General features: G+C 28.6%; 6 protein-coding genes across 10 annotated transcripts; 4 read left to right on the top strand and 2 right to left on the bottom strand.

Annotated features, from left to right (window-relative positions):
• The first annotated feature begins 130 nt into the window (after positions 1–130).
• Positions 131–10,546, top strand: LOC124421893 (leucine-rich repeat-containing protein 15-like). The gene is made up of 5 exons (XM_046957582.1): positions 131–1,031; positions 7,167–7,560; positions 7,692–8,006; positions 8,063–8,395; positions 8,473–10,546. The coding sequence occupies exons 2-5, from the start codon at positions 7,168–7,170 to the stop codon at positions 9,832–9,834; spliced, it is 2,403 nt and encodes an 800-aa protein (XP_046813538.1). The 5' UTR covers positions 131–1,031; position 7,167; the 3' UTR covers positions 9,835–10,546.
• Positions 2,007–6,940, bottom strand: LOC124422084 (IQ and AAA domain-containing protein 1-like). The gene is made up of 9 exons (XM_046958026.1): positions 6,795–6,940; positions 6,545–6,697; positions 6,325–6,461; positions 5,657–5,914; positions 4,652–4,956; positions 4,031–4,562; positions 3,543–3,889; positions 3,199–3,447; positions 2,007–2,465 (listed from the first exon to the last, which is right to left on the bottom strand). Exons 1-9 carry the CDS (start codon positions 6,938–6,940, stop codon positions 2,007–2,009), a joined length of 2,586 nt encoding a protein of 861 aa, XP_046813982.1.
• Positions 10,547–11,292: 746 nt separating the features above from the next.
• Positions 11,293–12,529, top strand: LOC124433083 (adenine phosphoribosyltransferase). The gene is made up of 4 exons (XM_046982648.1): positions 11,293–11,651; positions 11,779–12,010; positions 12,090–12,168; positions 12,257–12,529. Exons 1-4 carry the CDS (start codon positions 11,569–11,571, stop codon positions 12,391–12,393), a joined length of 531 nt encoding a protein of 176 aa, XP_046838604.1. The 5' UTR covers positions 11,293–11,568; the 3' UTR covers positions 12,394–12,529.
• A 124-nt stretch (positions 12,530–12,653) lies between these two features.
• LOC124421780 (TBC1 domain family member 31) lies at positions 12,654–15,629 on the bottom strand. The gene is made up of 4 exons (XM_046957382.1): positions 14,002–15,629; positions 13,458–13,924; positions 13,172–13,398; positions 12,654–13,084 (listed from the first exon to the last, which is right to left on the bottom strand). The coding sequence occupies exons 1-4, from the start codon at positions 15,388–15,390 to the stop codon at positions 12,801–12,803; spliced, it is 2,367 nt and encodes a 788-aa protein (XP_046813338.1). The 5' UTR covers positions 15,391–15,629; the 3' UTR covers positions 12,654–12,800.
• Positions 15,630–15,757: 128 nt separating this feature from the next.
• LOC124421781 (DET1- and DDB1-associated protein 1) lies at positions 15,758–17,268 on the top strand. 3 transcript variants are annotated; one of them, XR_006941725.1, is made up of 5 exons: positions 15,758–16,061; positions 16,197–16,335; positions 16,428–16,498; positions 16,570–16,748; positions 16,950–17,268. XR_006941725.1 is itself a non-coding variant. In XM_046957384.1 (4 exons), exons 1-4 carry the CDS (start codon positions 16,059–16,061, stop codon positions 16,675–16,677), a joined length of 321 nt encoding a protein of 106 aa, XP_046813340.1. In that variant the 5' UTR covers positions 15,758–16,058; the 3' UTR covers positions 16,678–17,121. The 3 variants fall into 3 exon arrangements, 2 of the variants coding, with proteins under 2 accessions (XP_046813340.1, XP_046813341.1); XM_046957384.1 differs by having other exon boundaries at positions 16,570–17,121; XM_046957385.1 differs by having other exon boundaries at positions 15,765–16,061; positions 16,428–16,489; positions 16,570–17,039.
• Positions 17,269–17,748: 480 nt separating this feature from the next.
• Positions 17,749–22,796, top strand: LOC124422074 (protein tamozhennic). 3 transcript variants are annotated; one of them, XM_046958013.1, is made up of 6 exons: positions 17,749–18,013; positions 18,333–18,473; positions 18,538–18,737; positions 18,824–19,003; positions 19,090–19,447; positions 19,517–22,796. In XM_046958013.1, the coding sequence occupies exons 2-6, from the start codon at positions 18,341–18,343 to the stop codon at positions 20,425–20,427; spliced, it is 1,782 nt and encodes a 593-aa protein (XP_046813969.1). In that variant the 5' UTR covers positions 17,749–18,013; positions 18,333–18,340; the 3' UTR covers positions 20,428–22,796. The 3 variants fall into 3 exon arrangements, with proteins under 3 accessions (XP_046813969.1, XP_046813967.1, XP_046813968.1); XM_046958011.1 differs by having other exon boundaries at positions 19,090–22,796; XM_046958012.1 differs by lacking the exon at positions 17,749–18,013 and adding an exon at positions 18,023–18,164 and having other exon boundaries at positions 19,090–22,796.
• Positions 22,797–22,906: the final 110 nt, after the last annotated feature.

Below are 22,906 nucleotides of genomic sequence, written 5' to 3'. Positions count from 1 at the left end.
CGCGACAAAATAATAATGTTTGATTCTAATAGATCGTAAAGTATATTATTTGTTCGTAGGATGATATAAGAGGATGATAATGAAACTCCTCTTTCTTTTTCTTTCTTTTTTCTTGTTTTTTTTTTTTAGAATCTATAGAATCTGTTGAAAATATGAATGTCACGATTATTCGCAGGTCGATCAACGTTGTCAACCTGTGAGACGATACCTGTTCATGCATCGGACAGCAAGTAGAGGCAGGGTCAGGCAAGGAAAGGGTGGGTAGGGGAAGGTAAGGTAAAGGAAGGTGGGTTGACGAGAGAGATAGGATATGCGAAGGGGAAAAGGGTGGGAGGGAAGGAAGGTAGGCGCGAGGCGTGTGAGCAGCAACGGTGATCTCAAGTGGGCGTAAGGGCCGAGAGAGAGAACGTCGTCTCGTGTTCCATACATGGCTATGCTATGTGGATACGCGGAGAGACACAGAGAGACGGACGGACGCAGGTTACCGGCAAGATACGCGGTCCCCACCGCGTGGACACGGCGGAGGCGACACGTTTTCTCTCTCTCGGAGGCTCCCAACGAACGACGGCATCGCATGGCTCGATGCACAGTGTCCCGTAGCACGACGTCCTTTCACGATCATCGTGATCGTGGTTATCGCGATCATCATCGTCATCAACATCGTCGTTGTCGTTGTCGTTGTCGTTGTCGTCGTCGTCGTGGTCGTCGCCGTCAAATTTTCATTCAATTTCAAATACCTTTGATTTTGCGTCCTTTATATTCGCGTGTTGTTATCCGTTAAAACGGAAGACGATAATGTGTTCGTCGTTATGTTCTCATCGGCGTTATTGCCGCTACTATATTCCTCTCCTTTTTATTTCCTTTTTATTCTAAAATTCGCGCGCGATCTTTCAAGTGTCCTACTCGTGTTTTTACGGTAAACGAGAAGAAGAAAAAAAGAAGGAAAGAGAGAAGAGGAAAACGTAGAAGAAGAAAACATATAAAAAGAAGATCATCGTCTTGGAAGAATATACTACTACCACTATTCTCAGGTGTGTTCTCGCTTCTTTTATCTCTTTCTCTCTGTCTTTTATCTACGCACTATGTATGTACGTATATTCGCGCGGTATTCTATCGCGCCTGCGCGAAAAACTTACCACCTTTGTTGCGCGGGAAACGGGTGCGTGTTACTACAGAAAAGAGAAACTACAGGGGCACAGTAGATAAAGGACGAAGCGTAGCTTTACGCACACCATTGCAGATCTCCAGTGAGTAAAGGACAGTCAAATCGCAAACAGGACATCTTTCCGCTAGTTTTCTTCGTATTCCCATCTACCCGTTTTACTTCTTGCGACTAAGACAACTCGATGATTCGATTCGTCTATGAAAGATCGAAGCATTTCGATCGAAGAACGTAGAACGAACGAAAATATTCAATATACTTCATTTCTATTTATATTCATTTGAAATTTACTTATCATTCATCATCAATTATTTTAACCTATTGCTAAATTAAATGTAGTCGAGAGACGGGAATCAAGTTTCCTTAGAGAGATAATTCAATACGACCATTTTTTATGTCGGTTATAATTCATTGTACATACATGCACGATAAATTCAATATTCTTGTGGTTTTTTTCTCTTCTTTTTTTTTGCTTTTCTTTTTTCTATGTTTTTTTTTGTCTTTCATGCGACGGGGACCTTCAATATCATTTCTTGATTTTCTACATAAGCGAAATTTCTTGAGAGATTTGAGATATAATATTTCAAATGAACAGATAAAGAAATAATGAAGCCGATAACCACGTAACGACAACTTTCATGGTAACCAACCTGCATCGATTCTTGATTGTTTTTTCAATGAATGCTCTCAGCATTTTCAACATCTCCAAAGATGAAAACCAGTTTCGCGTCCGGACTTCTTTAGAGCGTTGGAGAACGCCAATATGTAAGAGAAAGAAGGAACCACTCGATCTTTGATTTTTCGAATTTTCTTTCAATCTAATATACTCTATCGATATTAGCTATCATCGTCTCTTTTTCTTCATTGCTTTTAAAGCATCAATTTTATCCTGTTCTTCTTTCTCTCTGGCTAACATTATCTCTCTCTTTTTACCAAGAGGAGTATTCTTTTCGAAATTTTGATATTTTTCAAGGATATTTTTAGAGAGCGGCTCGTATTTCCACACTTCTTCCATAATTTCCGTTTGCGATAAAGGTTCGCGATTCAATATGATTCTTCTTTTCAACGATAATACGTTCTCGATAGATTTTCTTATAAATTCCAAAGGTATACCAACGGACATTTTAGCCAGACAAGAAACATCTATGTTTCTATCTACTCCATGATATTTCATTAATAAATATTTATAATACATGTATAGTGTATTGTAATCGGTTAGAGGTATCATTATAAATACATTGTGAACCTTCATAAATCCACCCATCGCTTTGTAAGGTTCGGAAGAAACAGTCAGGAACAAAATCTAAAAAATACAAATATTTAAATAAAATATTTCGGATAACCAAGCTTGTCTTGTAAAATTAAACGAAAAAGACATTTATCTCTTGTATATACACCTTTCTATAAGACAAGACGCGAATGTTGAGAAAAGAAGAAAAAAAGGAGAAAAAAGAAAAGAAAAAAAAGTCACGTCTTACGAGTGCTACGCCAGTAGGTAACAGTAACTGTCCGGAATTTCTGACACTCTAAATTCTACGTTAACTCGCTACCACCTACGTTCTGGTTGTTCCATATACCGGTAGGAGGTGTTTCATTGATGACCAGCATCGGACCATCGAGGCGTTTGAAATAATAAAAGGAAAAAGTGTGTGTGTGTGAGAGAGAGAAAGAAAGAGAGAAAGAAAGAGAAAAAAGAGTCTTGCTTGACTGGACCCGTGATACTCGTTTGACTGGAGTTCATTCATATTGAAGAAAGAGCAAAAATAAGAGCTTTTCTTTTTTTTTTCTTTCTATAAGTGGGCGAATTACCAATCATATCGAGTTTGATATTTATTTTTTGGTCGGATTTGAGAAAGTAGAAGGAATGGTTATTTTACATAAAATATCCATTCACGAACTACGAACTAGAAAATAAATCCATTAATGGCAAACATCGATAAGATTATATGTGATTAAATCTTTTTGCGATGACGATCGATTATAAGAATTCTTAAATGATTTTTGAAAAGACTTAATAGAAAAAGATCTATTATTACCTGATCACCTGGTTTGATACTTTTGATAAACTTTGCATGATGTTTAGCAAATCGTTTTGGTTTAATATATCGTTCGTTTAATGGGACTTTCTTTAACCATGGTTTCTCGCCACCATCGATAAATATTACGGAAGGTGGATAAATGCGACTTAATTTGCCAATGATATCCATTAATCTTCGTTCGTTTTTCTTACCAATATATTTATCAATCAATACCAATGGTGTCATGTCGAATAAGGTTGCACCAACCTATTGGACAGAGTCAATATTTAATTACTAGTTAGAGTATTACCTTTTATATGCGTTTCTAGATTTATTTAAAAAAAAAAAAGTAAATATTTGACCTCTGAACAAATTGCATCGACTAAAAATGTTTTACCATATCCAGGTAAACCACAGATACAAACAGATTGTATTAAGGGTGCTACTGTATGTATTTCTTTAGAAGAGAGGGGTAATACGCAATACTCCATGATAATTTGTTTGATGTCTCCTAACCGATTTTGAAATTCGGAATGTGCACCGTAATTTTGGTAACGAAAGTCACCGAACCAATCGTTCAAACTTCTTTCTGGATAATTTCGTATAATATTTTGTTGTACTAATTCATTAAAAAGTTCGGTTATAGGAATATTAGCTAAACGATCCCTTTTTGATCTGGGTTTTTTTCGATCCTTTTTTCGTAGTCTTTCTGATTATAATTAATAATAATAATAATTATAGTAATAATAATAATAATAATAATAATAATAATAATATTTTCTTTTTTTGTTAAATCGATCATATCATTTTTATTAACGAATTATTTTTTCATGATAATACATACGTGCACGTGGCATCTCAGGAATATCTACTTTACCGGAGGCATAATCTTTTAACAAAGCTTCGTTCAATTTCTCCAATTCGAGTCTCATAAGTTCGTCAACAATCAGTCGCATTTCAAATTGAAGTTCGTAACAAAGTTTATCGGTTATTAAATCGAGATAAGGTTTTAATAACGGATTAGAAGATTCATCTCGATAACTCCAATTTTCGATAAATTCATTATTAGCTGTTTCCAAACAGGTAAATAGTGGAGTTTCCGGCATAAACCATCCTTCTACAGTTTTCTGCTTTTTTGGTTTTGGTTTCGTTGGTTTTTTTGCCTCTTTATTTTTTGTTTTTGCCTCTATCAGCTTTTGCATCTGCTGCATAAGATATTCCTCTGGATCCATAGTTTGTCCGGTAACTATTAGAATGCTACCACCTAACTCCGCTGGTGGATAAACGTCAAAATATCCAACCGTATCGTACCAGACGATGAACCATTCATGAATTTCATCAGTGATATCTTCTATCATTCCAGGCCCCACTATTTTCAACAACTTTGGAAATTTTTAATGTTATTAAAAAATTTCTCTGGTTACTAATTGAAAAATAATCATAATCATAATCTTATAATCGAAAATCTCACCCTGATAGATTCATCTTGGATAATTTTTTCAGTTTCTGCGGCATAAATCGGTATAATATCTAATCTCCTTTGAAAATTTTCTTCGTCTCTTTTAGAAATATCTTGAGGTTTCCAACTTGGTATCGTCATATCTAATAATTCTTCTAAATGATTGATTCTTCTTTTAATATCTCTTCGGGCTGCAAATCTTCTCCAAGCACGTTGTATAATGACGATAGCTTTACTATATGTTTCCTTATCGACTTTTATTAATGGAGCTGTCTCATCGGTTTTAACTTTTTTCTTATATTCATACATTAGTAGAGCTATGATAAATTAAAAATATAAATTAAAAAAAAAGCAAAATAAAAAATATCGTATTAAGAAATTATATACATTTATCACGTCGAAAAATTTCTACGCAATTTGGTTATATATAGATTTCGTAATCTGTTACCGCGTAAATCTCTGTACGAAAATCCGGGTTTTATGAATAGCATCCTAATTTCCTGAAGAAATGCAAAATTATTAAAATTTCAGTACTGTCTTGTAAAATAATGTTTAAATTAAGGGCTATCGGATCAAATTTTTTAATTTATGAAAAATAAGAAAATTAGGCCATTTTGAAAGAAATGTTAATTTTTCATTAAACGTATTGGAAAAATATTAAAAATTAACATTTTTTTTAAGATAATTCGATTGTCCTTAGCTACAATATTATTTTACAAGACAATAATGAAATTTTAATAATTTTGCATTTCTACGCAAGAAGTTAGGATGCTACTTGGATTTTCGTGCAGAAGTTGACACAAAAACCTGTATGTGACCAAATTGGATGGAAAAAATTTGTCTGTATAAATAAAATATCAATGTTGGAATTATTAATTTTTCAGTTAATTTTACTTCCTTCCTGGAAAAAAAATTTCTAAAACACGTAAATTTTTCGCCACCGGCAATGTATATAATACTTTAAGTATTTTAAGAAAATAACGAATTATAAAAAGAGATTTTTTTTCTTTAAATTACCTTCTTTACCAATACGACGTCCAACTCTAGCTCTTTCATGACATTGTATCAAAAGCACTGCATCATGTAAAGCCTTTTCAGCAACTTCTCGAGCTTCTCGAGCTTCCTTAGCTAGCCTTTGCTCAGACGTTTCTACTAAAATTTTCGGTGAGGTATCGGTAGGTTTGAATCTTTTTTTACGTGTTAATTGCATTTTTGACGAGATATCTTCGGTTTCCGTCATCACTTGCGAAAGTCTCTGCTCTTGTATTATAAGAGCTGCAATATACGGTATAATATATGATACATCTGACGAAAAAGAATATCGTTCGAACTTTGAGACAAATTATTGGAATAGACTTATAAGTAAAGTGTTATGAATTTTCAATATTTTATATCTAAATAAATAATATAATATATATATATATAATATATTGCTTATATATAATTGTGTAATGTTGAGTTGCATTGATAAGTAATGTCAGAATCTCGAATAAAAAATAATATCGAAAATTGACCATCCGAATATTTTTCATATTTTTTATTATATTATTTTTTTTATTATATTGTTTTTATATATAATTGTATAGTATTGGATGGGACAATATAAATGATGTTAGAATTTTTTGTAGAAAAATTAAAAAAATATTGAAAATTGACCAATTTCAATTTTTCATTTTGAAACGTACGTTTTTTGCCCTCATATTTTTTCATCTCCTCGATTAACTCTCTACGTTCTAATGCATGATTTTTATCGACTATCAAGATAGGGGTATTTACGTCATCTGGCGTTAATTTTAATTGACATAATACATCATCTGGCCACCTTGAGAATTCGTATACGATTTACGATAATGAAAATTAAACTAAGAATAAAAATTATCTTAGAATAAAATATATTTTATATACTGAAAATAAGAGCAATCTAATTTAACAACTTCTCTTTTACACTGGAGCATTCGACCAATCGCACAATCAACTATTTTTTTAATTAATTCACGTTTTTGCGTTTGGATCATTTGATTATAACATATCACGAGTCTTCTTACCAAATCTCGATATCTATATATGTATATATAATAGATAGAGAAACGTAAGATTAAAAGAAATTTTTTTCGAACAAATTTTTTCACAAAATAAATTTTAATGATTAAAACACCTTATGTAAAGAGTTAGAGCATGATTTAAAGCATTTTTTCTTTGCTTTATAGGTTTGCATTTTTGTAAATCTCTATCCAATTCCAATAATTTTTCCAAATCACATCTTGTGACGAGCCATAATTCATTGTAATAATTATGTGACATCGATTTTTAATTAATTTAACAAAAAAAATGGAAAGTAACTACTTGAAAAATTTTGTTAATTAATTTTTATAGAGTTTGATTACCGAAAAGGTTATTTTAGCGAAAAAGTAATGAAATAGTTGAAAATAATGAAGTTATAAGGAGATCGATTGTTTTATCGACATCACTTCAATAATTCATCTATTGAAAGTTTCTTTTTAATATCAATAATAATTATATTTTTCAGAATGCCGAGGACATTTCGAAGTTTAATAATTTTGGCCACAATCATGACAGCGTCGTGTTTTGACGGCAGGAACAATGAATCAACAATTAGGTCATCTACAATGATATCTACGACGACGTCTACTGTAACCACAAGTACAGATAAAACAATAATAAATTCAACGACAATATCTATGGTAGATTCTACATTGATAACGATAAATTCGAGAGAGAGCATTGAGACCGTAACAACTTTGTCAAGTATTTCGAGTGGAAAAGATTCAAAAGAAGTTTCAACAATGTCGTTTATGTCCGACTCTGTTTGGGAATGTCCTAATATTACGAAAACAAGCGTTGAATGTTCTTGTGATTTTCCACATACTCTTAGATGTACTGGTGAAAGAACAGCTTTACAAGTAATACTAATTTTTATTATAATTATTATTATTATTATTATTATTATTATTATTATTATTATTATTATTATTATTATAAAATCTACTTATTAAGAAAAATTTAATTTCTTCTTTTGTTTGCTTCAATTTAGGTGATTAGTGAACATTTAAAAAGTAGTAAAGCAGGGACCATTTCTCTTTTGGACGTAACTGTTACAGGAATTTCTATATTGCCAGCACGTTTCCTCGAAAATGTTGGCCTACATGGACTTGTCATTTCTAGCGGAGAACTGAGACGCGTTCATGAAAATGCGTTTACTGCTCTAGCTAAACCCCTTCAGGCTCTTGGACTTCCTAATAATCTTTTAGAAACCATTCCAACATCGGCATTAAAGTATCTTGTTGGATTAGATCGATTGGATCTTTCTCATAATAAATTGAAAACATTAGAAGCAGATTCGTTCAACGTAAGTTTACTAACGAACGTTCGCAAGTATTATTATATTCATATCGCTCGTTTTAGGGTTTGTCGAATTTAACGTATCTGGATTTATGCGATAATTTACTCTCGCAATTATCACCGCAAGCTTTCGCGGCACTTCCAGAACTTCGATTTTTACGAATGCGAGGTAATCGTCTCAGCATTTCGGCTCTCTCTGCGTTAAGGGGTCTCAAAAATTTGGAAGAACTCGATCTTTCGAGTAATTTATTGTTGGGACCAATGGGACCAAATCTTCTACCATGGATGCCAAGTTTGCATTTTCTTACTGTATCCGAGAATGAATTTATCAATGTGCAGCAAGGAGCATTAACCGGTGTTAGAAATTTAAGTTATCTCATCCTCAGTCATAATCAGGTTTGTGACATGAAAAGATAATTATCATATATGTATTTTGTTTCTGATCAATAGACGACATATGTCTTATGTTTCAGATCGACGTTCTCGAGGATCACTCGTTTAAGCATTTATCTACATTGACCAGATTAGATTTAGCTAATAATCGTATAGTGGATGTTTCGAGCGCGTCTTTGGCACATTTAGAAAAATTGACAACTCTAGATCTAACACATAATTTTTTACGATCGTTGACGGCTGATTTAGTAGTGCCATTGAAAAGTCTCGAAGATTTACGTTTAGACGACAATGAAATTACGATGGTCTCCAGCGACGTGCCGACCACTAAGTTACGATTAAAGCGACTTTCTCTTTCCGATAATCCTTTGAACTGCGATTGTACTCTTTTAGAATTTGCCACTTGGTTAAGTAATTCGAGTTTAAGCGATGAGGACAAATCTTCCGCCGTGTGTGCCACACCACCTGCCTTGGAAAATGGAATTTTGACTCAAGTTTCGCCAGGAAGTCTTTTATGCGGAGAACCAACACCATCTATGACTAAAGTACCTCTTGCCACTTTAAAGGAGTATCATTACGATGAATTAACTGGGATTAATCTTTTATGGAACATAGAACCTTGTACGGAACATTATACTTGTGACACGTTGATCATTTACGAAACAGTAGGTGACAGCGAGGTTCAAACCGAGTCCAATCCTTTACATTGTGATTCTCGTATGATGAGAGATCCTTGTTCGTTGCCAGTAACAGCACCTTCATCGTTTAATTTACAGCTTGGTCATAAATATCGTTATTGCGTAGTACTGTTAATTCCTACGATATACGACGACGTATCCCTTGGTTTAGGTTGTAGCGACGTTATAACGTTGGAAGAGACCAAACAAGAAGAACAGCAGGACCAGGAACCTTCAAATACAAATTCTTTAGATGTCCGAATAACAGCGGTTCATGTTAATGTGTCCGATCAAGGTTCTTTACATGTAGACGTCAGTTTATCACCTTCAAAAAAATCTGATGCTTCGTCTTGTGATATCTCAATAGTTGTTTTTGATGCTGATACGGCCATACATAAATGTAAATTGAATTGCAGTTCGGCATTTATCAGTCTCGAAGTATTAGTACCAGGTCGTTACAAAGTATGCGCCAGTCTAGACGAGCTTGCTAATATCGAATCAATCACGTTTAGTATTATTGAAGACGATCGTGGTCGATCTCGATGCGTTGAGGTACAAAGTTTCAAACAGAATACAGAAGCCATTGTTTTATCTATCGTAGGAGCAACTTGTGCTCTCTTGATCGCGCTCGTTGTAATCGGTCGAAATATTGTACGAAAGGTTCGACATCCTAGAATTCAAACTCAATGCTTTTTACCTGCCCAGGAATTTGAAATTACGCATAAAGCGCATTATATTAAATTATTGGCCACGACTAAGGTGTGAATGATCGCTTCAGCACTTTTGGAACTATTTCGTTTGATAAATTCATAAGTGGATCATTCATTGTATGAATCGATCTTATTTGAATTTAATATCAAACACAATTTCAGAAACGAGCTGCTAGTCATAAAGAGAAATTGGAGTTTTCCATACATCGTATGATAGATGTATGTTGTATATCATAATCATCGATCTTTGTTTTTGATTAATATGTAAACTTTATCAAGAGACATGTATACAGAATGATAATGCGTTAAGAATTATTTAATACTGTATACCGATAATTAACACTACATGGTGTTTGTACAAATGTACATTTTGTAATTCGCACAAGCAAATGAAAATTTAGAAAAGGGTAATAAGTTTATTTGAAAGCATTGCCATTCTTTTAACATTCGGAATAATTAATCAAATGAAATATATTAGATATAGAATTTGTTATTGTTAAAGATTAAAAGATCTTCGCAGAATCATTTTTATTGATTAAAATAATGAAGGAAAAAAAATATGTTTAAATGTCAAGGCATTCAATGCAAATATATAAAGTATTTGGATGTAATATATTCATTGATTCACTGATTCATGTTTGTAAATATATTCTATAATCGTTTTCAAACGCATAAGCGTATTATACGCATTGTTGAATGATAATAATACATAGTACTTATATAATTGTATCTTTAATATTTCCTTATTATTGTTATTTCCTCATAACATATTTTATAATATATAAGGTAGAATCTAATTTAAAATTTCTCCTATTAATAATAAATAAGAGTAAAATTTATATATATATATATATATATATATATATATATATATATATATATTATATATTGAAGAATATAATAAAAATGGTACAAATTGAATTTAGATTACTACATATGATATACTGTAAAATGTTCGATATAACAATGAACAAAAATTTTATTACTGCTTGGAGATTGGTGATAGACATTTTGAATATTTCATAAAATAAAAGATATTTTTAATCAAACATTTCGAAACGTATTTTCTCAAAATGTTTAAAATATTTACTCAACTATTTACTCAAAATTTTTAAAATAACACCATTGTAAAGAAAATTAAAATACTTTTTAAATGATATATGTCATCTGACTTCAGTTATCATTTAAGATTTTCGAGGGGGTTAACTCAAAGTAAGTGAATTTATGACAAGAATGTGTTTCCTTCGAAAAAAAATTCACGTGTCTCGGTGTTTTTCGCAAAAATCTCTTCCAAAAACTCACTATAAATTGTTCAATGAAACAAGTCAAGATATGTAAATAAAAAAATACTGAGGATTTAAAAAATAATTTGGAAGCTAACTTCTTTTCTATTCTTTTCTAAGATAACTGTCAACTTGATATTTGAGTTTCGCATAACGTAATTTATATAAGGCGGCATTTCTATAGAGTGTAATATCCGTCTTGTACGAGATTTCCTGTATTACAATTACCTTCAAGAGGATCACGTGAAACAATTTATTTGTTGTTGCTTTTTTCTTTGATTCGTTTCTTTTTATATATTCATATTTAAAAATTTATCGTTTATTTAACTTCTAACTGCAAAAGTGATCAAATATGATAATAATTAAATAATATATAGTAGTTAAATGATAAATTAGATACATACAAGCAAATAACCATATATTATTGTAAAATCAAATTAGCATAAAAGTTGAAACGTTAGGAAGATAATTCTATTTTCGTGAAAGAAATAGACATTTATATAAAAATGGATAAAATTCAAAAATTAAAATTAGTCAAGGATTCTATTAAGAATTATGATGATTTTCCTAAACCTGGTATTAATTTTTTGTAAGTTATATAAAATAAGGGTAAAGTTTTTAATGAAATCATATTTTCTTCCTTGTAAAATCATGTAATTTTTTTTATTTATTCTTTATCACATATATATTATGTTGTAGAAATTACTTATTTTCAGAGATATATTCCCTGTATTCCAAAATACATTTGCATTAAAAGCTTTGAGAGATCTGCTAGTGGAACATGTTTTGTTCCTTGAAGTTGATTTGATTGTAGGTTTGGACTCCCGTGGATTTTTACTTGGTCCAATGGTATGTATAGAAATTGACAAGCCTTTCATACCAATCAGAAAAAAGGGGAAACTTCCAGGAAAGGTTTTAAGTCAGAACTATGCTTTGGAATATGGAGAGGTTAATTATATGCAATTTATTAATTTTTCTTTTGTTATTTTAATACATTTAATTTATATATACTTTATTTCTTACGTAGTCCACATTGGAATTACAAGTGGAAAGCGTTAAAGAAGGTACTCGAGTGCTTATAATTGATGATTTATTGGCAACTGGAGGTAAGACTTAATTTTTTATTTTTTTATCTATTGATTATTAATGTAAATAGTATTAATTTTTATTATATTGTAATATATTGTCATATAGGCTCTATTGGTGCAGCTGTAAATTTATTAAAATCTGTAAATGCAAAAATAGTAGAATGTTTAGTGGTAATAGAGTTGACTAAATTAAAGGCACGAGAAAAACTCAATGTACCTATTCACTCAATTATTCAATTTTGATAACAAAGTGTAATTACACATGCATAAAAATTGTATATAAAATCAAGGTACAAATTAACTTCATTATATAATTAAGGAAATTTTCTATATGTGAAATGAAAGTATAACAGAAATAAAATATTTTTTCAAATAAGAATATTTTTTTGTATTTCTTTTTTTTTTAAATATGTGCACTTAAACATACATACATACATAAGAAACATATTTCCTAAAATTATATTATGCAAATTTACAATGATTTTAAAAATTGTAAATATTATTTTATGGTTTCCAAAATATAATATAAAAAATATATTTATATTAAAATATATACTCACGTACATTTCGAAATACATACACATTTTCTGCATGATTAAATTTCTTAGTAAATATTTAAAAATGTAGATTAAAAATTAAATAATATTTACTTATCTATTGCATTTCAATGAATCTAAAACATCTCGTACTTCATCTTCTAACCTAGCCACATCTCTTTGCAATTTTGCACAATTTATAAATTCTTTATCATCCAATGTTGTAGTATTTTCTGAATTCATACTACTATTTGTTTCTGATTCTAAATTTGCTATCAGATCAGAAAGTTTTCTTCCTATATATTTATATGGTACTGGTTCTCCTTTCATTCGTTCCATTATTTCATTTAATTCTAATTCCTTATCATGTAACTGCACTTGAAAACATTTTTTCACTTCTAAAAAAATTAAAACTTGGTTTCTAACAAATTCTACACAATTTTTTGTAATTATTATTAAATAATATCAAATTATCAATATTTTACCATTAAGTCTATTTTTATGAACTTCTTCCATAAAAGTTTTTACTGCGTCATGCAATCTTATCTCCTCTGTTAATACAACTTCTCGTTTGTATCTCTCCAAAATTTGTTTTTGTTTTTGAAGTTTTGGAATTTGTGAGATGTTTAATTCTTCAGTAAGAAATTTTGGATAGTCTTCTAATACAAGTGGAGGATATGGTCCTTCCTCGGGTAACTGTATCAATTTGTTTCTAAAAGAAAATATAATAGTATATATAAAGATATAAATATAAATTCATAGTTATAATACCTAAGATAACGATTAGGATGCAGTCGATATGGAATGTTTTGATCAAGGCGTTGTGCTACTTTTAATAACTCTTTAGCTCTAACATGTCCTTGTGTCTTATAGAAACGCTTTAAATCTTCAACTGTATGTAACATGAAGATAATATTACGTGAGCAAATGCTATAAGCAATAACACACATAAGAAAAAGAGTAGGTGTTTGAAGAGATAACAAATGGTCCCACAAAATAAGCCACTCATCACCAGACAATACTTCGCTCATTGTAGTCTGTAATAATGGCCATGCATATTCAATAGATGTTATACCATGTTCACAAAAATAATTTAGCAGTTGTGGATCTGCTCTCAAAAGAATATTTTCGATAATACCCAAAATATTTAATGGTGGTAAGGGATGGTATTCAAACCATTTTTGACAATAATTTATAAGTATACTTAAAGTAAGCTCCAAAGCAAACAGTTGATCTTTCTGAAATAAGTATACAAATATATAACAGAGAATTATATACGAGATATAATAAACATAAGATATTATAAAAATATTACCTGAAATACCACAAGAAATGGAAATATTAAATTTGGCAAAAATGAAGTCTGTGCGAGTAAAGGACACCATTGTATTAAACATTCTATTATTGTAGTTAGTAATGATGCTTTATTGCGATCAGCCAAATGGTAATTTTTAAGAAAACTTATGGTAGCTGCTCCTTGTGTTGTATTATTAATTAAAGAGATGAATGCAGTTTTATTAGCTGGAAGTTTCAATATTGTAGACCATATAAGATGACGATATTTGTCAGGAAATTTTCCAAATTCTTGTAAAATTAGTAATAGTCTATCTAGACGTAGTTCTTGTTTTATATTTTGTCTGATACATTGGAGATGTTCATTTATTTTGTGAGCTAGAGGTCTGCATTTTTTTTTTAACTTTTCTGTGCGTATGGGTTCTTGAGGAAATAATTTTTCACAAAATGTCAATTTCAAGAGTCCTTGTTTTTCAATAATTATTATATATCTACCATCTGAAGAAACGACAATTTTTTTAATGTTATTGATTACATGTGTCTTATCAATAAAACAAGACAAATTTAAATCAAGAATGTGCAGCGTGCAATTTGATGAAATAACTGCTACAATTTTATTTGCACCACTATCTAATGGCAGAGGTACAATTGACATTTTTTTTATACCAATGAATTTCTCCGGTAAACTCAAACTTTTTATCATACTCCAGTTATATGTATTTAAAATAATAATTTTATTTTGAGTACTAGCTATTATCATAGCTCTTCCATTTTGTATAAAAACAAAGTCTTTTACATTACGTATACCAAATTTCTTTATGTCTAATTTTGTATCAGTGTCTAACTGATTAAACATCCAAGTTTGTATGCTATCATTGTGATATAATACAACAATGTGACCTAAGCTTGATAAACTTGCCTTCTTTACAGATACATTTGTAGTATTAATATGTAATTGGTGTACTCTACTAAAAGATTTTAAATGCCATATTATAACTTCTTTATAAGAACACGTTAAGCAGTGATCCTTATAAAAAGAGATATTTGTTGCTGGTAATTTATGCCCTGATATTAAACAAAATTCGTTGATATTTGCAGGTATCTTCATAAGTTTTATATCAGCTGTGGTAAGACCTATTATTATCTCGCTATTGTCTATAGGATTGAATGCTACAAAACAAGCTTGTCCTACCATACCAAGTTTTTGATAACATGGTTGTACGTTTGTTAAGTCAACGTAATAAGCTATACCTTTGGAGTCTATTGCTATCACTTGTTCGTTATTGCAATCAAATGCTGCTTGAATAAAATTCATTCGTACAAGACATTGTTTTTCATTGGTAGCTGATTCTGATTCCAATTCATACCAATCATTATTTTTTTTCAATTTAACCCACTTCCTGCAATGCATGATAGCTTTATACAATGATAAAGCTAAACAACTATAGTGTCCGTAATTTTGAAATGTAATTTATTGGTTATTTTCATCATTTTTATACATATTCATTGATACTTCATCGATTTCATTTACTACATATAAGTACTGATAGTAATAATTAATATCTGAAAAAACTTTATATTGAGATTGTCAGTTTTGTTGATAAACATTCGACACGTTACATTGACATTGGAACATATGTTACTTTGCTTTCGTAAAATATCTACAGGATGCGCAACACGTATGTGTATGTGCAGTTGAGTATACAACGGAAATGAAGATTTTTTATTGGTTCTTCTTTATCTACAGATAAGTTGTAACGTCAATACACGTTAAGAAAATTGATGAAGTACACAGTGGACCTCAGTTGTGACTGTTTCTTTTTCGTCTCGAAGAATATTAAATTCTTTTATCAACTTTGTAAATAATATTTTGATGGATAAAAAACGGCCTCTACGAAATTTTTAACGTTTTATGTTTAATATGTCGACCTACGAGCTAGTCAATACATATTCCGTGTTTAGTTAAAGACGACAGTTTAATAATTCCTTTTACATGAATTAGATTATTTTCAACGTTTTTTTTCTCTGGCTGTGCAAGGATTTTAACCTACTAATATCAGGATTTTTAACTTTTTCACAATGGTAAGAAAAAATGTATTTATTTTTACAAACTATGTACAGTTTTGTAGTTTTATCATTTGAGGTTATGATGGTTAAATTTATTGGAAAAAGATGTTTTTCAATTTAATATTTATATGAAAATATTATTTTATTTAGTCTGTCGCAGAATTTCTAAAGGGACTTCCTTCACATGATGAAAATAACTTTGCCAATTTTCATACTGATAATGGAAATCGAACCTGTGTTAAAAGGCCCTCGGTCTATCTTCCTACTAAAGATTATCCACCTGAACAAAGTATGTTCTACATATAATTTATTTAAAAATATAATTATAAATAATTATAATAAGAACTACTGAAAATTTTTAATCTTTCAATCTGTTCATAGTTATAGTTACAGAAAAGACAACAATACTTCTAAGGTATCTTCATCAACAATGGGATAAAAAGGTATCGCAAGTATGTGATAAAAACCTATATTATAAGTTTTCAAAAAACTAGATTACATTTGTTAATATTAAATGTTATAGAATCCAGATAGGAAAAGAGAATTTCTGTCAGCTAACGGTGATGTACAAGATGAAAGTGCTACAATTCGCATTAAAAGGCCACGTCTAGATCTGAATAATACCCTTTAAATGACATCGCACATACTTTCTATTTACAACAGCATACATTTATACGTACCTTAAGGAAATAATATAATATGGTATTAGCAATTACATTTTTTGTTTTGAAATCATGAAGTTATATCATTTTATTCTGTAAAAATTTTTCATAGTATCATCTTATTACTATAATTTTATTGAAAATATATGTTACATATATTATTTGTATTGTTAAAGTCAACAATTTTACCGTTAATATATTTCTAAACAATGTATGTAAACAGCCATATTATTTTTTACAGTGGCGTCTACATAAATCCTACATAATCATCTACATGAAATATTTTAAATAATATTTATAGTAAGAAAAAAAAGAAATGTTTATTATGTCAGCCATGTATTTTATTTTAAACTTCCACTGTTTGGTAATATGTAAACATCATTGAGCAAAAATATCAATTGCGATTTATATGATATATTACTTTTTTGTACATTTTTTTAATATTAACAAATAGGAAAAATTTTACATGTAGATTTATATTATATTATATGTTCGAATAATAAGAATCTATCATGCTTTGTAAGATTTATCATTAAAGCATTTATTTAAAATTGGTATAATGTATCATATAATTTATTTTTAAAATCTAATGATGCACTTGGCATGATATAATGAAAAAGTATAAAAATGATTTACTATGTATTACTAAAACCAAAGGTATCTTGATGACAAAATCATTGTTTTATAATATAATTTTTTAATTTAATAAATGTATTATAGATTGTCGTTAAAATAAATGAAATACAATAATACTATAAAAATGTAAAAAATATAATAGATCTGAACAAATTATACTTATCTTTTAAACATTTTTTATCAATATAATTATCTAATGATTTTAATACTATTTATATTACTTAGAATATTTATTAATAGTTACTAAATAATAGATAATAATATTTAATAAATATTAAGTCAAATTTGTAATATATTAATATAAGCAGTACAAGAAAATATATATAAAAATATATTAAACAATAAGATTGGACAAAACCAAAAATTTTAAACGAACTTCTATCTCTATAACACGATTGGTTTATGCATTTGACGTACATAACATAACCAAAAAAAGTTACACAGCAAAATATTTATTGCTATTTTTGAAGTGATATAAAATGTTATTTAATTATGATAAATTTGATGAATCGATGTATTTGAAATGGGATATCGTGCAAATGAGAAAGATATAATGATAGCTCACCTAGAAAATTCCGTGGCACCTCTTCTATATATAGGATTTATTTTTAGGTTGGAGCTAGCCATAGTTCGTATCAAGAATCTGTTTCAACGTTGAATTTCTAGGAGGTTTGTTATAAATGCGATTATAGTACGCGTGTAGATAAACAATGTATTTTTTATTTTGTTATTTTATTATGTTATTTTACAAAAAATATATGATTACCAAACTTGATAAAATTTTGGAATAAAGTTTTGTGTAAAAAAAAATTTTAATTAGGTACAAATTATACATTCTAATAAATATCTATAATTATATTTAGTTAATTAATTTTGATTTAAAACAGATGATTTTTCTTAATTAAATTAATTACTTTGTTTTATAACACAAGTAAATAGAATTAAATTGACAATTGATATGGTGTAATATATCTATTTATTATTTTAGAAATAAAAATGGCAAATGACTTAATTCTTCGGGGCAAAGACAAACTCCAAGAAATTAGTATGAAATTAGAACAAAGTCATCTGGCTTATCTACAAACGGATGATAGTCCTTTAAAACTAGATCAACGCCGTAAGCTAGAAGGTATAAATGTAATAAAATATTGTTTAAATTTTGTTAATCACAGATATTTTTATTATATTTTCAGGAATTATCAAGGAGTATCTCTACCTTGTTCCTAATGAAAGTAAATATATGTTTCATGAAACAGCAGATATTTTACGTAGATCTGCTGCTACATTACAAGATTTTAGCGGTTATAGAGCTGCTACTGCTTGGAGTGCTATTTCTTTATATGCTGCAAATCTTGTTGCACAACCTTGGAGAAAAGAATATAGGATATTAAGGGTTAGTATATATCTTATATTTCATACGTTATTTCTTTATTTCTTTTATTTATATTGTTCTTGTCAAATTAAATTTTAATTTTATAGATTTACAGTGGATTTTACAAATACGAAGTACAAGCTAATTTAATAGGAGCAGAATTGATGTTCGAACAAATGGGATATAAACATGCAGGCAGGGAAGTGCTCGTTTTAGAAGGTCCAATAGATCCAGACAAAGTGACTAATGTTAGTAGGGATGCAATAGTGGCTTTTGTAGAATGTCAGGTATTATTTTTATGTATCTATCATTATTGCATCATTTAAACCTGTAATTATATATGTTATTTAGAAATTAAAATTTTTGTTTCCAGATTTTAAAACAGATATGGGAAAGTGTCTCAAAGAATTATACAATTTCTTGGCTAGAGGTTTTGGAATTCCGTGAGAATCATGTTGGAAATCCTGAACGAGCTATCAGAGCTTTGAGTCAACGTTTTCTGGAAAAATTACACCAAAGTCGTGTAAAAGTTGATATGTATAGAAATTATCATTATCCACAACTTGCAACCATGAATACAATACCACCACCTATTAATTATCATATGCCATCTAATAATTACAGTATACCATCATGTCCTTCAGATTATAGATGTATTAATGATGCAAATGTGATATCTAAAAATTACCATTATTTTAATTTAATGGATCATGGCATACTAAATCGTTATGGTACATATGGATGTATGCCACCTGGAAATAAATGTGGTAATATTTATAATAATCCTTATTATCCTACAGTACCAGCATATACAACAAGAGTACCTGCAGACAGACTAGTAGAGCTTAATATGCCACTTCCGGTCGAGAATTACGATAAAACATGTAAAAAATCATCACAAAGAACTTTCGACATGGACGAAGTGGATTTTCATAAAAGGCAGCCTATTGATTCAGATTATGATTATGCTAAAGTTGATAAAAAATATATAAAACCATATTCGAATATAGAAAAGAATACACATGAAAGTTGGGACTTTGTTTATAAAAATTTAGAAAGTCAGGGATATTCAAAAGATCTTGGTGATAGAGAAGATATTTTAAACAAAACAGAGCCAGATTTAGGATTTCTCAAGCAGAAACCATTAAGATCTTCTGAAAACGAGAAAGAGTATTATATTTATCGATTGGAGAAAGAAAAAAATGGAAGAGATGTAAAAGATACTAATAATCATATCACAAATGGAAAAAAACACCATGATACATTATCAATTAAAAAGAAATCCTCTTCTTTTGATTTATCAGATTCAAATAGATATCATAATAATGCTACAATAGAAAATCAGTCATATTTACATGGTACAATGAAAAAACATGATAGTCGGATTTTACCAATGCAACGATCGCATCATTCATCTGAACAAATTTCAAGGATTACCAATTCAATTAATAATTTGGAATTGTCAGAATCCAAAAAAGAAGGTAATAATGAAGATAAAAATAAATGGAATTGTGCTACTTGCACCTACTTAAATTCACCCAAGAGAGAAATTTGTGAAATGTGTATGAAATCTAAATTTAAAGGAAATGAAGATAAACCACTAGCAAGTGGTGGTAAAGAATGTCCAAAGTGTACATTAGTAAATGAGAAAAATGTTTCTGTTTGTGAAGCATGTGGTGAAAGTTTGAAAGATTCTCCAACTTATATATAAAAGTATTCTCTCTTTATAAAAAGGTAATATTTTATTTCTGAATATGATTTACTTATGAGGAAAAGTATATAATTTATCCTTGCAAAAAAAAGATAAAATTATTTACAAATTAAGACAAACATGTGTTAATATTATCTACATATAGACTCCAGTTATAATGTAAAAACCTTTAGAAAATATTGTTATGTAATATACTACTTAAATATTTAAGTTTGAAATAAGAAAAATATGAAGTTATTTACTTTAATTTTTAATGTGCAAATAGGCTTGTGATATCAATATATTAGTATTATTATACTGATGTGGTGGCCTATAAAATATCTCTAATATGATTAATACAAATTTAAAATATAGATGGACTATGATATTATACACACGATTATACAGAAGTTAATTTCATATTAAACTTTTAAAGAGATTTATCATATTACTCTGCTTTATTTACTTAATAAAGAGTAGTATATATAGGGATTTAAAAATATAAATATTAAATAGTAACTTTCTTATGTGCTTACAATGATTAATTTTTCAGGCTTTTATTAGTGAATATATAACTTTGTAGTATTATTAATAATTATGGAATGTAGGTACTTTTCACACATGCCATATATTATCGTGTAACTTATAAAATAATTTATTGCACAATAATTGGAGTAAAGCTCCTTGTTATGTAATGATGAAGACTATTGAAGATGAGTTGCCTTGATTGTACAAGAATCTAAAAATGTAACCACTGTTATCTTAAAGAATGCCAAATAGATGCAATATCTGTTTATTTTATTAATATGCCATTACGATTAAAGACATGACTGGGAAACTTATTAAAAAATAGTTTATATACTGTTGGAAATGATCTAAATCAATTTTTTATATGAAAAAAAACAACTTGGTATTAAAATTCAATAAGATATTATTTATTAAAATTATTGTCTCTAAGATAAAAATATAATAGATGTTAAATGAAATTGTGTAATAATAGGAACTATTTAACAAATCTTCAAAAACAAAGTTATCATATTATGATTATAAAATTATTAGACTCTTCAAATGTCATTTATTATTTATTTAATTTACATATAAGTTGGGTATACTTTCAACAATTCTAAATTTTTATTATATTGAGTGGTTAAATAAGGCCTAGTACAGCAAATATTACATTTTTCTTGACAAAATTTTTAAAAATAACTTTTTAAATATATACTTTGTAGCACAATAAGATTAACATAAAAAGAAATATGAATGAGAAGTCATAAAATATTAGAGATCTACATATATTTGCTTATATATAATTTTCTTTAATAATTTATTTTTCTTTGGTATAACATTTTGTTTAATGTTGCAATTATATTTCATATATAAATTGTTTAATTTATTCAATATTGTCATAATATAATAAAGTAAAAATCAAATTTTTTTTTTTAGCACTTTGTTGCTTTACTTTCAAATACTTGCTTAAGAGATTTAAAGTTTAAATAACGAATAATAAAATAACATATATTACATTATAATGCATATTCAAACATTCCTCATTTACCTGATTTATTTGAGCTTAATTTTATTTATTTATGCATATTTATGTTGATATATTAAAAATTATAATATTTGTTGTTTTCTTTTAAGACAATCACATGTGACTTTTTAGGATTTGAAAATATCGATGTTTCTGTCATTATATCTTTACGAAATTTATTTGTAAACTATGACTAAACTGAGTAAATAAATATAAAATTTTGTTAATTTCTTTACTTAAATTTATGAAGATATCACTTAAAATTGAATGTTCTTTTTTTAGAGAAATAAGACTTCGTATTTAAGAAAATGTGTTCTACTTTTTTTTTTAATTTGCAAAATTTAGGTGCTTAATAAGTTATACCAAATTTCTAAAGTTGGTTAGATTTAGTAATTGACAAGTAGCATATACATATACATATACATATACAAATACATAACAGGTTTGATATAAATTTAGAAAAAAATTATTTTATCAATATAATTAACACATGTATTGAGAAAAATACTGATTAAACTTTTAAAATTTAAATTGAACTTTGGTAAAATATTATACATACAATATTTTTGTTTTTATAAAGCTGCTCCTTTCTATATTTTAGAAATTAGAAAAATATTAATGTATATTTAATATATCAATTGACTATTCTAATATCTCAGAGAACTGATAATATTTTTTCATTAATAATGTATTTAAGTAGTGAGATAAGTGCAACACAATAGAAAATAATATAAACTGTATAATAAATGTAAAGATGATCGCATTAGAATAATTATGCTTACATAACATGCAATTAATTTTTTAATAATGTTATCCACATTGTAAACAGATAATAAATTACGTTTTGTATACATTGGAAGAATTATATTTTGATAATTGTTTCTTTCTTTATATATGTATATTGATATTAAATTAAATATATATTTATTAAATCATTAATATTTTGGGAAAAATTAAATTAATTAATTA

The sequence above is a fragment of the Vespa crabro genome, chromosome 2 (assembly GCF_910589235.1).
Source record: "Vespa crabro chromosome 2, iyVesCrab1.2, whole genome shotgun sequence".
NCBI classification, from domain to species: domain Eukaryota; kingdom Metazoa; phylum Arthropoda; class Insecta; order Hymenoptera; family Vespidae; genus Vespa; species Vespa crabro.
This window is presented reverse-complemented; position numbering and strand designations above follow the sequence as displayed.